Genomic DNA, 18,273 nt, shown 5'->3' on the forward strand with positions numbered 1-18,273 from the left:
CAAGTATAAACACCATGGGACCACGCAGCCATCATACCGCTCAGGAAGGAGATGCGTTCTGTCTCCTAGAGATAAACGTATTTTGGTGCGAAAAGTGCAAATCAATCCCAAACAACAGCAAAGGACCTTGTGAAGATGCTGGAGGAAACGGGTACAAAAGTATCTATATCCAGAGTTAAACGAGTCCTATATCAACATAACCTGAAAGGCCGCTCAGCAAGGAAGAAGCCATTGCTCCAAAACTGCCATAAAAAAGCCAGACTACAGTTTGCAACTGCACATGGGGACAAATATGGTACTTTTTGGAGAAATGTCCTCTGGTCTGATGAAACAAAAATGGGAACTGTTTGGCCATAATGACCTTCGTTATGTTTGGAGGAAAAAGGGGGAGGCTTGCAAGCCAAAGAACACCATCTCAACCGTGAAGCATGGGGGTGGCAGCATCATGTTGTGGGGGTGCTTTGCTGCACGAGGAACTGGTGCACTTCACAAAATAGATGGCATCATGAGGCAGGACAATTATGTGGATATATTGAAGCAACATCTCAAGACATCAGTCAGGAAGTTAAAGCTTGGTTGCAAATGGGTCTTCCAAATGGACAATAACCCCAAGCATACTTCCAAAGTTGTGGCAAATGGCTTAATGACAACAAAGTCAAGGTATTGGAGTGGCCATCACAAAGCCCTGACCTCAATCCTATGGAAAAATGTGGGCAGAACTGAAAGTGTGTGCAAGCAAGGAAGCCTACAAACCTGACACAGTTACACCAGCTCTGTCAGGAGGAATGGGCCAAAATTCACCCAACTTATTTTGGGAAGCTTGTGGAAGGCTACCCGAAACGTTTGACCCAAGTTAAACAATTTAAAGGCAATGCTACCAAATACTAATTGAATGTATGTAAACTTCTGAACCACTGGGAATGTGATGAAAGAAATAAAAGCTGAAATAAATCATTCTCTCTACTGTTATTCTGACATTTCACATTCTTAAAATAAAGTGGTCATCCTAACTGATTTAAGACAGGGAATTTTTACTAGGACTAAATGTCAGGAATTGTGAAAAACTGAGTTTAGATGTATTTTGCTAAGGTGTATGTAAACTTCCGATTTCAACTGTATACCCCTAATATTTACAACTTAGATGTACAATGGTCTTAAATGGGACTGTTGATAACACACAATTAGGCTAGTATATCTAATTATTCATAGTGAGTGGATACCATCTTAGCCTTCAGTGCAATCAGACTTTGTGGAAAACCATGTATGATGGGAAATTATTTTGAACTCAAATTTGTAATGGGGGTTGAAGTGAACTTGACTTTGGTGTGTAGTCTAGTCCAGTGGTTCCCAACCAGGGGTACTCCGGGCAGAGCAAAATTCAGTTGGTGGTACAGTAAGCGAAAAAGGTTGGGAATCACTGGTCAGACCTCAATAAAGATAAAAAGATACGTTACACTTCCCCCCTCGTCACTGAAATAGAGTAAAAGAGTATGACGTATTGTCTTCATCCGTTTAACTTAAACATGACGTGAGTGATCTAGAACAACATGAGTAAATGTAATCTAACATTTACAAAAAACGAACAGCCCCCAGACTAAAATTTGAGCTGTGTGTATGGACTAGTATAAACAATCATAGCCAACCTCTGGCGTAACAAGTCTTTCCCAAAATAACCCCACAGTGTAAACATTCACTTAGGCACAATCGCCTGCCAAAACAATAACAAGTGTACTGCACGAGTTTGAGTCAGGGGTTCAGTACTTCTTCACTGAACCATTCTGTCACCTCACTAAGTCTCATACTACAGACTCTCAGTGGCTCTCCAGTGGTTGCCTGTTGCAATATTGCTGTGAAGCTTTTCACCAGGCACACAACAGAACATGGACAAAGGAGACGACTCAGCATGATATTGACTAGGGGAATAACCATTTTAGGCGTTCATTTTTTGTGCCTGCAGTCTAGCGGAGCAATCTACACTGCTGTAACACAGAGAGAAAAACAGAACGAGAGAGACTGTATGAGCGTGTGAGAGTCAGAGAGGCACACTCTTAAGACCTGTAAAACCTGCTCAAAGGGATGACAAGTTAATGATCCATGACTAAACTCCAGAGTATGTTTGGAGTATAGTCAGGTCAAGTGTCCTCTGTATGGCCCTTGCTTATTTGGCTAGTCACTCTCTGACATAGCACCACACCTAGCGTACGCGCTATGGATGTGACAAATGGAAACATTCTCTTACTGTTTAAACATACATTTTTGTATTGGTTTTCCATAAAAAAATATAAAAAATTTGTAAAAATCCACGCGAATTCACAATGCAGATGTCTACATTGCGCTTACTGCAGAGAGAGAGAGAACATTTAATTATTTATGCTGCTGCTACTCCGGCTTTTCACGAGTGGCGCATGTAGCTTGTTATTGTCATCCAATCACAAGTCATCTAACCGGCACTAGACTACAGTCAGAGCTAGAGTGGCAAGATATTAAGAGATATCTAGGCTAATCAATGGAAGATGGAATTCAAAAGTAACGTAGACTCAATTATCCTAACGTTAGCTAGCTTAACTAGCTTCTCTCTTCTCTCGGTCAGTCAAGACAGATACTAGGTAATCAGATGAGATGATAAATAACTAGCAATAAGTTAGTCTACCAGAGCGAGTCGACTTGGTTGCCATCTCCCCCTCCTCTGCTACCCTCATCACTCAGACGCACACCGCATGGCCCCTCCCCGGCTCGCTGCTTGAGCTGCTGCTCTGCTTCCCTCTCACTCGTACATTACAGGGCAAGTTAATGAAGTAGCTCCTCCTACTAAAGTTACAGCATTGATGCATTTGATATTTGTTTCATTTGAATTTGACCCTGTATGATGATGACCAGGACCAGGTAGTTTTGTGATGACTGCATTGCTATTAAAATTGTGGGGGAAAAAATAATTCACGCTTAGGAATTTTCAGTTAACAATACGAATTTTGTTGACATTTTTTTAACGGTCACACCCCTAGTGCACGTGCGCACATTTTACATCACATGACCCATCCACTTCCATAACCAACCCTAGTGGCCTGTAGTACACTACACTGGTATCAAACACTACAACGGTAGAAAACCAAGCAGCACGTGATTGTGTTATCCAGCGTCTTGAGAAAGAGCACCAACGTTGTTCAATACACCCATCTCTGCTGGAGACTGTACAACAGGATGTGCTGCCTTCTGCTTGACTCACCTAGGTAAACATAGACACAAAGAGAGGAGTGTGTGTGTGTGTGTGTGAGAGAGACTGTGCGGCGTGTGTGTACGCATTTGTGTGTGCCCCCCACCAGGACATTTTGACCTTTGGCCTCTCTATAGATCACGAGTTCAGAGGCCCCTCACCGCCCGTCTTCCCCTCTCCTGTTGCCGCCGACAACCGACAAGTGACGGCCACGTTGCTAAGGAATAATTGACTCGTGGCGTGATAATGCGTGTGTGTGAGTGAGTGACAGAGCGAGCGAGAGAGAGAGCGACAGGAGAACACGTGCCAGGCAGGGCTGAGCTATTAGCGGGCCACTTGAGATGGGTTATGTAACAGAGCTGTGGCTGCAGTGCCTTCAGAAAGTATTCACATCCCTTGACTTTGTATTAAATAGAGAAATGTTGTCACTGGCCTACACACAATACACCATAACATCAAAGTAGAATTAAGTTTAACATTTTTTTAAACAAATTAATACAAAATGAAAAGCCGAAGTATTCATCCCATTTGTTATGGCAAGCCTAAAAAAGTTCAGTAGTAAAGATGTGCTTAACAAGTCACATAATAAGTTGCATGGACTCACTCTGTGTGCAGTAATAGTGTTTAACATTGTTTTTTTATGACTACCTCATCTCTGTATCCCACACATACAGATAATTGTAAGGTCCCTCAGTCGAGCAGTGAATTTCAAACCCAGATTCAAATCACAAAAAACAGTGAGGTTTTCCAATGCCTCGCAAAGAAGGGTACCTATTGGTATATGGGTAAAAATAAAAAGCAGACATTGAATATCATGGAGCACGGTGAAGTTATTAATTACACTTTGGATGGTGTATCAATACACCCAGTCACTACAAAGTTACAGCCGTCGTTCCTAACTCAGTTGCCGAAGAGCAAGGAAACCGCTCAGGGATTTCACCATGAGGCTAATGGTGACTTTGAAACAGTTACAGAGTTTAATGGCTGTGATAGGAGAAAACTGAAGATGGACTGTAGTTACTCCACAATACTAACCTAATTGACAAGAGTGAAAAAGAGGAAGCCTGAACAGCAGTCAACAAGCTTTTCTGAGTAAAGATCACTTTCACAGTCAAAAAGCAAGCAGAGATCTACCGCTCAGATTTGTTTTAAAACATGACTTAAAAAATGTAACACTAACTTAATAAAAACAGTAATGTAGGAATGAGGTTTGTGCAGTAGGCAGGCCTAATACATTATCGCAGAATATTTGCTATATGCCCGGCCGATCAATATTGTTCTTCTCAGACCATATTATATTTCAATACTCAAGCTTTGATAAAATACATCAGTTGGTGTAGCACTTGCGAGGCACAGCTGAGTATAAATTGAAATAATTCCCTTTTTTACTTCACTGGACTGATGCTAAACTACATGTGGACACCACCTCAAATTATTGGATTCTACTATTTCAGTCACGCTCGTTGCTGACAGGTGTATAAAATCGAGCACACAGCCATGCAATCTCCAGAGGTAAAACAAATTAAGTAAAATCACGACGTCAGCGATGTTCAGGTCGGAAAGTCGGGGCTCTAGAAAGATGCCCAGGTTTACGACTTAGAATTCTGAGTTGGATGACCCTTCAAAACAATTTTTCCCAGTCGGATCTCATTTTTCCCCCAGAGTTCACAGATGTCTTGAATGCACTGAAGTCGGAAATGTCTGAGTTTCCAGTTGTCTTGAACATGGCATTAGTCTCAGCGGAGGGAGGGAGCAGCAAAGGGTCAGCCTCTCACGGTCTCTGCTATCTCCTTCCTTTCCTCCTGTGAGACTGACCAGAGACAGGGGACGCAGTCTTCCATCTGATGGCGAACCTCGAGCCACACCGCATCTGCCTCAAGCACAAATTGTTGTTCCTATGACCAGTGAAAGTGAAATATTCCTATAAAGACACGACGAGCTGCTAATAATAATAAAAACACAGGGCTACTCATTCACTGCAGCGCAAGTGGGAATAGGCATTTTATGTTTTGTAATAGTGTTGAATAAAAACAGTTTGGACAGTGCTGAATTAAAAATGTAACATGAACTCATTCATAAAAACATCAGCTCCTTGCTGTATTATTTGACAGTCTCTCTGGTCATGGTTTTAAAAGTTATGAAATCTCACGTAGGCTAGTATCAAACTTGTAGGCACTGTGATTTGAGCTATTCAATTGGCTAGCGCAGTAGGCACACTCAATTTAGCCACAGACCTCCTGGTTGCTGGGTAAGCGGAGTGTGTCTTTTCAGACAAATTAAATAGTTAAAAATGGGAACACTTTGCCTACCCGGTGCGCAGGACTTCGAAATCAAATGCACCTACCACCAACAGTGCAACACACAAAAAAAGCACAAGTCTTTATCTTTGGCTTTTCTACAGAAATGTTGGTGATCGACTAGGAATGCCTTGAAGATCGCCGGTTTGTGACCACTGCTGTACAGAATTTAAAAAAATCCAAAACATGCATCCTGTTTGCATCAAGTCACTAAAAGTAATACTGCAAAAAAGGTGGCTAAGCAACTAACTTTTTGTCCTGAATACAAAGCGATATGTTTGCGGAAAATCCAATACAACACATTACTGATTACCACTCTCCATATTTTCAAGCATAGTGGTGGCTGCATTATGTTATGGGTATGCTTGTAATCGTTAAGGACTGGGGAGTTATTCAGGATAAAAAAGAGAATGGAACGAAGCACAGGCAAAATCCTAGCGGAAAACCTGGTTCAGTCTGCTTTCCACACTGGGAGAGGAATTCACCTTCCAGCATGACAATAACCTAAAACACATGGCCAAATCTACACTGAAGTTGTTTACTAAGAAGACAGTGGCTGTTCCTGAGTGGCTGAGTTACAGTTGTAACTTAAACCTACTTGAAAATCTCCCTGGAAATGGTTGTCTAGAAATGATCAACAGCCAATTTGAGAGCTTGAAGAATTTTTTAAATAATAAAATGGGCAAATGTTGAACAATCCAGGTGGAAAGCTCTTCCGAGACTTACCCAGAAAGACTCACTGCTGTAATCGCTGCCAAAGGTGCTTCCAAAAAGTACTGACTCAGGGGTGTGAACAATTATGTAAATTAGATATTTCTGTATTTCATTTTCAATAAATTAGCTACATTTTCTAAAAACATGTTTTCACATTGTCATTATCAGGCATTGTGTGTAGATGGGTGAGATTTTTTATTTTATTGAATCAATTTTGAATTCAGGATGTAACAACAAAATGTGGAATAAATCAAGGGGTATGAATAATTCCGAAGGCACTGTACCTGCTGGCTCTGTGCTTGGTGTCATAACACGCACACAATTTTTTGAACTTTTGCTCAAGGCCGTTTACAGTGCATTCGGGAAGTATTCAGACCCCTTCCCTTAATCCAACATTTGTTACGTTACAGCCTTATTCTAAAATTGACAATTCTTTTTTTCCCTCATCAATCTACACACAACACCCCATTATGACAAAGCGAAAACAGGTTTTTTGAATTTTTTCAAAAACAGCAATACCTTATTTACATAAGTATTGAGACCCTTTGTTATGACACTCGAAATTGAGCTCAGGTGCATCCTGTTTCCATTTGTCATCCATTGATATTTCTACAACTTGATTGGAGTCCATCTGTGGTAAATTGAATTGATTGGACATGATTTAGAAAGGAACACACCTGTGTACATAAAAAAGGTCCCACAGTTGACAGTGCATGTCAGAGCAAAAACCAAGCAACGAGGTCGAAGGAATTGTCTGCAGCGCTCCGAGACAGGATTGTGCCGAGGCACAGATCTGTGGAAGGGTAACAAAAAATGTATGCATCATTGAAGGTCCCCAAGAACACAGTGGCCTCCATCATTCTTAAATGGAAGAAGTTTAGAACCACCAAGACTCTCCCTGAAGCTGGCTGCCCAGCCAAACTTAGCAATTGGGGGAAAAGGGCCTTGGTCAAGGAGGTGACCAAGAATCCTGACGGTCACTCTGACAGAGCTCCAGAGTTCCTCTGTGGTGATGGGAGAACCTTCCAGAATGACAACCATCTCTGCAGCACTCCACCAATCAGGCCTTTATGATAGTGGCCAGACGGAAGCCACTCCTCAGTAAAAGGCACATGACAGTCCGCTTTGAGTTTGCCAAAAGGCACCTGAAGGACTCTTAGACCATGAGAAACAAGATTATCTGGTCTGATGAAACCAAGATTAAACTCTTTGGCCTGAATGCCAAGTATCACGTCTGGAGGAAACCTGGCACCATCCATACGGTGAAGAATGGTGGTGGCATCATCATGCTGTGGGGATGTGTTTCAGCGGCAGGGACTGGGAGACTAGTCAGGATCAAGGGAAAGATGAACAGAGCAAAGTACAGAGAGATCCTTGATGAAAACCTGCTCCAGAGCGCTCAGGACCTCAGACTGGGGCGACGGTTCACCTTCCAACAGGATAACGGCCCTAAGCATACAGCCAAGACAACGCAGGAGAGGCTTCGGGACAAGTCTGTGAATGTCCTTGAGTGGCCCAGCCAGAGCCCGGACTTAAACACGATCGAACATCTCTGGAAAGACCTAAAAAATAGCTGTGCAGCGACACTCCCCATAGAGCCTGACAGAGCTTGAGAGGATCTGCAGAGAAGAAGTGGAGAAACTCCCAAAATACAGGTGTGCCAAGCTTGTAGCGTCATACCCAAGAAGACTCGAGGCTATAACCGCTGCCAAAGGTACTTCAACAAAGTAAGGAATAAAAGGTCTGAATACTTATGTAAATGTTATAAAAAAAAATGTTTTAATACATTTGCAAACATTTCTAAAAACCTGTTTTTGCTTTGTCATTATGTGGCATTGTGTGTAGATTGAGGGGGGAAAAATGATTTAATCCATTTTAGAATAAGGCTGTAACGTAACAAAATGTGGAAAAAGTCAAGGGGTCTGAACACTTTACGAATGCACTGTATTTCTGTATTTACCAGGCGGACACACTCATTCTCAGAGTCTTGGAAACTGTGTTTTGTGTTTGTGTGTGTGTATATGTGATACTCTCCCCAGGTGTCAGTGCACTGTGTACAGACATGGAGGGAGAGCGGTGGAAAGACTGCGTTAATTAGCTAGTCCACCCCTCAGACTGAGTAAGGACTGCGGTGTGCGTGTTCACCTAAAGCAGACTGCAGAGAACACAGCCTGAGCTCCGCAATACACTTTAGTGCTGTCTAATACAGCAACTAATGACATGTCACCAGAATAGACTAAATATTTCTCAGAGCTGAACGTACACAGATCTTGATCTTATATTGTTCAGAGGAGATACAGATCTGGGACGGACTATTGTCTATAAATCCAGGTTGCTTTCTGCCAATCACAGTGTTTATAGGGCCAACATCTAAAGAGGTGTACATCTACAACTCCTGACTCGTTCAGTGACTCTTGACGTCACTTCCTCTTGAATTTGCAGACGTGTTGCTGTGCGTTTTGTTGCTGTGCGTTTTGTTGCCAACTTTACTGTGCTAGCTGACAACTTTACGTTTTTTTTTCTTTTTAATTACCGTTTATATTTTTAGTTTTTCCATCGCAACTTTTTTCCCTCATTCAACTTTTTCACTCCGGACGCTTTATCTGGACATGGTTCGTCAGCACCTTCAACAGCCGAAGCTAAGTAGTAACATTAACATGATGTCTTCTAATTGCAGTCGCTGTACTCATAATATACAGGAGAACGATCGCCTTATGGCGAGGATAGCTGTGCTGCAAGCCCAGCTTCAGACGCAATCGTTAGGCAAGGGTAATTTCAGTGTAGGAAAGGAAGAAACAGCATCTGTGCCACCAGTAAGTACAGATACTAACGTTAGTATAAACCCCCCCGCACAGTCCCCGCAGCCGGACAACTTTCTCATGGCTTCTGGAGGGAAATGCTGTTGGAATGCTCAACTGGTGTCGCTCATTCAGCCGACAGAAACGTTCAACCGGTTTTCCCCATTATGTAGCGAGTCGGAGTCTGAGGCTGAGTCTTCTCTTGTCTCTACTCCTCCCGCTACGGGGTCTGAGACGCCGAAGGCTCCAACCATTAGCTCTGACAAATTGAAAACCCTAGTCATTGGCGACTCCATTACCCGCAGTATTAGACTTAAAACGAATCACCCAGCGATCATACACTGTTTACCAGGGGGCAGGGCTACCGACGTTAAGGCTAATCTAAAGATGGTGCTGGCTAAAGCTAAATCTGGCGAGTGTAGAGAGTATAGAGATATTGTTATCCACGTCGGCACCAACGATGTTAGGATGAAACAGTCAGAGGTCACCAAGTGCAACATAGCTTCAGCGTGTAAATCAGCTAGAAAGATGTGTCGGCATCGAGTAATTGTCTCTGGCCCCCTCCCAGTTAGGGGGAGTGACGAGCTCTACAGCAGTCTCACAACTCAATCGCTGGTTGAAAACTGTTTTCTGCCCCTCCCAAAAGATAGAATTTGTAGATAATTGGCCCTCTTTCTGGGACTCACCCACAAACAGGACCAAGCCTGGCCTGCTGAGGAGTGACGGACTCCATCCTAGCTGGAGGGGTGCTCTCATCTTATCTACTAACATAGATAGGGCTCTAACTCCTCTAGCTCCACAATGAAATAGGGTGCAGGCCAGGCAGCAGGCTGTTAGCCAACCTGCCAGCTTAGTGGAGTCTGCCAATAGCACAGTCAGTGTAGTCAGCTCAGCCATCCCCATTGAGACTGTGTCTGTGCCTCGACCTAGGTTGGGCAAAACTAAACATGCCGGTGTTCGCCTTAGCAATCTCATTAGGATAAAGACCTCCTCCATTCCTGCCATTATTGAAAGAGATCGTGATACCTCACATCTCAAAATAGGGTTACTTAATGTTAGATCCCTCACTTCAAAGGCAGTCATAGTCAATGAACTAATCACTGATCATAATCTTGATGTGATTGGCCTGACTGAAACATGGCTTAAGCCTGATGAATTTACTGTGTTAAATGAGGCCTCACCTCCTGGTTACATTAGTGACCATATCCCCCGTGCATCCCGCAAAGGCGGAGGTGTTGCTAACATTTACGATAGCAAATTTCAATTTACAAAAAAAAAAAAATGACGTTTTCGTCTTTTGAGCTTCTAGTCATGAAATCTATGCAGCCTACTCAATCACTTTTTATAGCTACTGTTTACAGGCCTCCTGGGCCATATACAGCATTCCTCTCTGAGTTCCCTGAATTCCTATCAGACCTTGTAGTCATAGCAGATCATATTCTAATTTTTGGTGATTTTAATATTCATATGGAGAAGTCCACAGACCCACTCTAAAAGTCTTTCGGAGCCATCATCGACACAGTGGGTTTTGTCCAACATGTCTCTGGACCTACTCACTGCCACAGTCATACTCTGGACCTAGTTTTGTCCCATGGAATAAATGTTGTAGATCTTAATGTTTTTCCACATAATCCTGGACTATCGGACCACCATTTTATTACGTTTGCAATCGCAACAAATAATCTGCTCAGACCCCAACCAAGGAGCATCAAAAGTCGTGCTATAAATTCTCAGACAACACAAAAATTCATTGATGCCCTTCCAGACTCCTTCTGCCTACCCAAGGACGTCAGAGGACAAAAATCAGTTAACCACCTAACTGAGGAACTCAATTTAACCTTGCGCTATACCCTAGATGCAGTTGCACCCCAAAAAACGAAAAACATTTGTCATAAGAAACTAGCTCCCTGGTATACAGAAAATACCCGAGCTTTGAAGCGAGCTTCCAGAAAATTGGAACGGAAATGGCGCCACACCAAACTGGAAGTCTTCCGACTAGCTTGGAAAGACAGTACCGTGCAGTACCGAAGAGCCCTCACTGCTGCTCGATCATCCTACTTTTCCAACTTAATCGAGGAAAATAAGAACAATCCAAAATTTCTTTTTGATACTGTTGCAAAGCTAACTAAAAAGCAGCATTCCCCAAGAGAGGATGGCTTTCACTTCAGCAGTAATAAATTCATGAACTTCTTTGAGGAAAAGATCATGACCATTAGAAAGCAAATCACGGACTCCTCTTTGAATCTGCGTATTCCTCCAGGGCTTAGCTGTCCTGGATCTGCACAGCTCTGCCAGGGCCTGGGATCGGGAGAGACACTTAAGTGTTTTAGTACTATATCTCTTGACACAATGATGAAAATAATCATGGCCTCTAAACCTTCAAGCTGCATACTGGATCCTATTCCTACTAAACTACTGAAAGAGCTGCTTCCTGTGCTTGGCCCTCCTATGTTGAACATAATAAACAGCTCTCTATCCACCGGATGTGTACCAAACTCACTAAAAGTGGCAGTAATAAAGCCTCTCTTGAAAAAGCCAAACCTTGACCCGGAAAATATAAAAAACTATCGGCTTATATCGAATCTTCCATTCCTCTCAAAAATTTTAGAAAAAGCTGTTGCGCAGCAACTCACTGCCTTCCTGAAGACAAACAATGTATACGAAATGCTTCAGTCTGGTTTTAGACCCCATCATAGCACTGAGACTGCACTTGAAGGTGGTAAATGACCTTTTAATGGCGTCAGACCGAGGCTCTGCATCTGTCCTCGTGCTACTAGACCTTAGTGCTGCCTTTGACACCATCGATCACCACATTCTTTTGGAGAGACTGGAAACCCAAATTGGTCTACACGGACAAGTTCTGGCCTGGTTTAGATCTTACCTGTCGGAAAGATATCAGTTTGTCTCTGTGAATGGTTTGTCCTCTGACAAATCAACTGTACATTTCGGTGTTCCTCAAGGTTCCGTTTTAGGACCACTATTGTTTTCACTATATATTTTACCTCTTGGGGATGTTATTCGAAAACATAATGTTAACTTTCACTGCTATGCGGATGACACACAGCTGTACATTTCAATGAAACATGGTGAAGCCCCAAAATTGCCCTCGCTAGAAGCCTGTGTTTCAGACATAAGGAAGTGGATGGCTGAAAACTTTCTACTTTTAAACTCGGACAAAACAGAGATGCTTGTTCTAGGTCCCAAGAAACAAAGAGATCTTCTGTTAAATCTGACAATTAATCTTGATGGTTGTAAAGTCGTCTCAAATAAAACTGTGAAGGACCTCGGCGTTACTCTTGACCCTGATCTCTCTTTTGACGAACATATCAAGACTGTTTCAAGGACAGCTTTTTCCCATCTACGTAACATTGCAAAAATCAGAAATTTTCTGTCCAAAAATGATGCAGAAAAATTAATCCATGCATTTGTTACTTCTAGGTTAGACTACTGCAATGCTCTACTTTCCGGCTACCCGGATAAAGCACTAAATAAACTTCAGTTAGTGCTAAATACGGCTGCTAGAATCCTGACTAGAACCAAGAAATGTGATCATATTACTCCAGTGCTAGCTTCCCTACACTGGCTTCCTGTTAAGGCAAGGGCTGATTTCAAGGTTTTACTGTTAACCTATAAAGCGTTACATGGGCTTGCTCCTACCTATCTTTCCGAGTTGGTCCTGCCGTACATACCTATACGTACGCTACGGTCACAAGACGCAGGCCTCCTAATTGTCCCTAGAATTTCTAAGCAAACAGCGGGAGGCAGGGCTTTCTCCTATAGATCTCCATTTTTATGGAACGGTCTGCCTACCCATGTGAGAGAAGCAGACTCGGTCTCAACCTTTAAGTCTTTACTGAAGACTTATCTCTTCAGTAGGTCATATGATTGAGTGTAGTCTGGCCCAGGAGTGTGAAGGTGAACGGAAAGGCTCTGGAGCAACGAACCGCCCTTGCTGTCTCTACCTGGCCGGTTCCCCTCCACTGGGATTCTCTACCTCTAACCCTATTACAGGGGCTGAGTCACTGGCTTACTGGTGCTCTTTCATGCCGTCCCTAGGTGGGGTGCGTCACTTGAGTGGGTTGAGTTACTGACGTGATCTTCCTGTCTGGGTTGGCGCCCCCCCCTTGGTTTGTGCTGTGGTGGAGATCTTTGTGGGCTATACTCGGCCTTGTCTCAGGATTGTAAGTTGGTGGTTGAAGATATCCCTCTAGTGGTGCGGGGGCTGTGCTTTGGCAAAGTGGGTGGGGTTATATCCTTCCTGTTTGGCCCTGTCCGGGGGTATCTTCGGATGGGGCCACAGTGTCTCCTGACCGCTCCTGTCTCAGCCTCCAGTATTTATGCTGCAGTAGTTTATGTGTCGGGGGGCTAGGGTCAGTTGGTTATACCTGGAGTACTTCTCCTGTCTTATCCAGTGTCCTGTGTGAATTTAAGTATGCTCTCTCTAATTCTCTCGTTCTCTCTTTCTTTCTCTCTCTCTGAGAACCTGAGCCCTAGGACCATACGTCACGGCAAACCGGGCATGATGACTCCTTGCTGTCCCCAGTCCACCTGGCCTTGCTGCTGTTCCAGTTTCAACTGCTCTGCCTGCGGTTATGGAACCCCTACCTGTCCCAGAACTGCTGCTTTCAACTCTTAATGATCGGCTATGAAAAGCAAACTGACTTTTATTCCTGATTTATTATTTGACCATGCTTGTCATTTATGAACATTTTGAAAATCTTGGCTCTCTCTAATTCTCTCCTTCTCTCTTTCTTTCTCTCTCTCGGAGGACCTGAGCCCTAGGACCATACGTCAGGACTACCGTGCATGATGACTCCTTGCTGTCCCCAGTCCGCCTGGCCTTGCTGCTATTCCAGTTTCAACTGTTCTGCCTGCGGTTACGGAACCCCTACCTGTCCCAGACCTGCTGTTTTCAACTCTTAATGATCGGCTATGAAAAGCCAACTGAAAATTATTCATGATTATTATTTGACCATGCTTGTCACTTATGAACATTTTGAACATCTTGGCATAGTTCTGTTATAATCTCCACCCGGCACAGCCAGAAGAGGACTGGCCACCCCTCATAGCCTGGTTCCTCTCTAGGTTTCTTCCTAGGTTTTGGCCTTTCTAGGGAGTTTTTCCTAGCCACCGTGCTTCTACACCTGCATTGCTTGCTGTTTGGGGTTTTAGGCTGGGTTTCTGTACAGCACTTCGAGATATTAGCTGATGTACGAAGGGCTATATAAAATAAACTTGATTGATTGATTGATGACGTCACCATGCACCAGTACCTCAGTCTGACTGGCCATCACTTCTTTAAAACATGTTAATTACATTCAGTCGTCAACTATTTGTTGTGCAAATAGTTGTTTGAACCCACTGCAATGATGTTTGAACACATCAACCTCTTGGCAACCAACTAAAACCCCTTCTGATAAAGCTGTATTTAAAGCATCCAGCTATAACCCTTTATAACATGTTATAATCATGTATGAGCTTTTGTAATGACAAATAATATGTTATGTATCTGTTTGTTTCAACACTTCCAACAGATTGAAACTCGCTGGTATTAGTCAGGATCATTATGAGATGATTATAAGGGGTTTAAGACATGGGTATGACAACTCTAACAATGCATTAGAACTGCATCATAACAGCCCATACATAAATGCCTCCTCTGTATTGCTTTTTTCCCCCAGACAGGTTGTGGCACGTTTCCAGACAGGGACGTTGCCACCCTTACTGCATGTCAGTAGTAAAACCCTAGGAGGGAGAAAGATCAGAGTGGCAGTCCCTAGTTTCTGAGAAGTGCACTGTAGCTTTATAACCAAGTCTAAGAGAAAGGGAAAGGTAGAGAGGGAGGTTGTGATGCTGGGCTGTCATGTTTTGTGGTGTTTTTCGCTCTTTGCGGGGGGGTCTGCTGCAGAGGCTGATGATTCACAGTCAGACCGGAACACATTTATCATTTACATTTTAGTCATTTAGCAGACGCTCTTATCCAGAGCAACTTACAGGAGCAATTAGGGTTAAGTACCTTGCTCAAGGGCACGTTGGCAGATTTTTCACTGCCTCTGGCTGCTGAGGACACCTTGAGACGCTACAGCTACTGCATACATTTAAAGGACAAACTGTGTGTTTGTGCGAGTGTGTGTACTCATAACAGACATGCTACACATGTAAAAACAGCCAATACCTTTCAAATGGCAGTGACAGCAAGGAGTCCGAATTCAACGTTCCAACACTGTTTTCACATTCAACACAAATGAGGTTCAAATATAAAATCCTGACTCATCATTGCATCACCAGTACCTTGGTGCTAAAATAGACACACCGTTCTATCATGCAACACAGAGGTGTTGATGTGAAGACCTGTGTAGATCATGGAAGAGGTAGCTCAACAACTACCCACCTTGATCATCTGGGCCACGTAGCTTTCTGGGCCGGTGTACTCTGTGGGGTCCTTCACCCTCACCAGAACCAGGAAGTACAGATAGTGCCACATGTTGTGTTCCGACGTGATGTGCTCCTCAAAGGACACCGTCTTGTTGTCAAACTTATCCCTCTCCAACCCTGAGTGAGGAAAAACAGTACTTATTCACTAATATACCAATTCACTGATCCACCAATTCACTTTACCTTTGTCATATCCTGCAGTTTCGTTGCCGTTCTTAATTATATTTTAGAGCCTCTCTATTAGGGGTGTGCTGAGTACTCGGACAAAACGAGTATCGTAACAAATATGGAGAACTTTCCAAATACAATTGACAAGTATTTTTGTAATTATCTGTGATTGGAAAAACGTAATTGTCAGCTGACAGCACACATCTCTTTCACTCAAACAGTGTGAAGCACTCTGTGCTCTAAACAACTAAAGGCTAGTTCTTCGGTCTGTAAACAAACGGGCGGCAATTATTGCTATTATTTATTCTCGCCCAGGCATGTTTACCGAGCGACAGATCAATAGAAAATAAAATGACAAACGTAGATAGTTTATTTTTGATTGTACAAATGTTGTGGCATAAGTGTCAGGAGAGAAAAGGTTTTCTCCTCACAAAAGTTGAACAATATATGGGAGTTAGCCTACGTTCATCTAAATCTGTGTCTGGAATAAATGCAGGCAATATAGTAATTTTTGTTGTTGAAAAGCCAGCCAGCCAGCTACACACAAACGAAGTCGGAAGTTTACATAAGTTTTTCACAATTCCTGAAATGTAATCCAAGTAAAAATTCCCTGCCTTAGGTCAGGTTAGGTCAGGTTAGATCCTAAGATCATCACTTTATTTTAAGAATGTGAAATGTCAGAATAATAGTAGAGAGAATGATTTATTTCATCTTTTTCATCACATTCCCAGTGGGTCAGAAGTTACATACACTCAATTAGTATTTGGTAGCATTGCCTTTAAATTGCTTAACTTGGGTCAAATGTTTCGGGTAGCCTTCCACAAGCTTCCCACAATAAGTTGGGTGAATTTTGGCCCATTCCTCCTGACAGAGCTGGTGTAACTGAGTCAGGTTTGTAGGCCTCCTTGCTCGCACACACTTTTTCAGTTCTGCCCACAAATTTTCTATGGGATTGAGGTCAGGGCTTTGTGATGGCCACTCCAATACCTTGACTTTGATGTCCTCAAGCCATTTTGCCACACCTTTGAAAGTATGCTTGGGGTCAATGTCCATTTGGAAGACCCATTTGCGACCAAGCTTTAACTTCCTGACTGATGTCTTGAGATGCTGCTTCAATATATCCACATACTTTTCCCTCTTCATGATGCTATCGACTGTGTGAAGTGCACCAGTCCCTCCTGCAGCAAAGCACCCCCACAACATGATGCTGCCACCCCCGTGTTTCACGGTTGGGATGGTGTTCTTTGGCTTGCAAGCCTCCCCCTTTTTCCTCCAAACATAACAATGGTCATTATGGCCAAACAGTTCTATTTCTGTTTCATCAGACCAGAGGACATTTCTCCAAAAAGTACCATCTTTGTCCCCATCTGCAGTTGCAAACCGTAGTCTGGCTTTTTTATGGCGGTTTTGGAGCAGTGGCGTCTCCTTCCTGAGCGGTATGATGGCTGCGTGGTCCCATGGTGTTTATACTTGCGTACTATTGTTTGTACAGATGAACATGGTACCTTCAGGCATTTGGAAATTGCTCCCAAGGATGAACCAGACTTCCACAGGTACACCAGACACCTGGACATCCACAGGTACACCTCCAATTGACCCATTTGACTCAAATGATGTCAATTAGCCTATCAGAAGCTTCTAGCCGTGACATAATTTTCTGGGATTTTCCAAGATGTTTAAAACGCACAGTCAACTTAGTGTATGTAAACTTCTGACCCACTGGAATTGTGATACAGTGAATAATAAGTGAAATAATCTGTCTGTAAACAATTGTTGGAAAAATTACTTGGGCCATGCACAAAAGTAGATGTCCTAACCGACATGCCAAAACTATAGTTTGTGAACAAGAAAGTGGTGGAGTGGTTGAAAAATGAGTTTTAATGACTCCGACTTCAACTGTACATACATACAGACAGACAGACAGACATACAGACATACAGACATACACACACACTACCGGTCAAAAGTTTTAGAACACCTACTCATTCAAGGGTTTTTCTTTATTTTTACTATTTTCTACATTATAGAATAATAGTGAAGACGTCAACACTATGAAATAACACATATGAAATCATGTAGTAACCAAAAAAGTTAAACAAAATCAAAATATATTTTGTATTTCAGATTCTTCAAATAGCCACCCTTTGCCTTGAGGACAGCTTTGCACACTCTTGACAGTCTCTCAACCAGCTTCATGAGGTAGTCACCTGGAATTCATTTCCATTAACAGGTGTGCCTTTTAAAAGTTAATTTGTGGAATTTCTTTCCTTCTTAATGCATTTGAGCCAATCAGTTGTGTTGTGACAAGGTAGGGGTGGTATACAGAAGATAGCCCTATTTGGTAAAAGACCAAGTCCATATTATGGAAATAACAGCTCAAATAAGAAAAGATAAACGACAGAACATGATTAATTTAAGACATGAAGGTCAGTCAATACGTAATTTTTCAAGAATTTTGAAAGATGGTTTTTGAAGTCGCAATAACCATCAAGCGCTATGATGAAATTGGCTCTCATGAGGTCTGCCACAGGAATGGAAGAACCAGAGTTACCTCTGCTGCAGAGGATAAGTTCATTAGAGTTACCAGCCTCAGAAATTGCAGCCCAAATAAATGCTTCAGAGTTCAAGTAACAGACACATCTCAACATCA

The 18,273-nt window shown here is 42.8% G+C and overlaps 1 protein-coding gene across 1 annotated transcript in view; it reads right to left on the reverse strand.

Moving 5' to 3' along the window:
* Nucleotides 1–18,273, reverse strand: part of itpr2 (inositol 1,4,5-trisphosphate receptor, type 2) — a 189,586-nt gene that overhangs the window by 18,425 nt on the left and 152,888 nt on the right. The window contains exon 54 of the mRNA XM_039001426.1: nt 15,412–15,572. Coding sequence (XP_038857354.1) covers nt 15,412–15,572 — 161 coding nt within the window. The remainder of the gene's footprint in view (nt 1–15,411; nt 15,573–18,273) is intronic.

This window comes from Salvelinus namaycush, chromosome 9 (assembly GCF_016432855.1).
Source record: "Salvelinus namaycush isolate Seneca chromosome 9, SaNama_1.0, whole genome shotgun sequence".
NCBI lineage: Eukaryota > Metazoa > Chordata > Actinopteri > Salmoniformes > Salmonidae > Salvelinus > Salvelinus namaycush.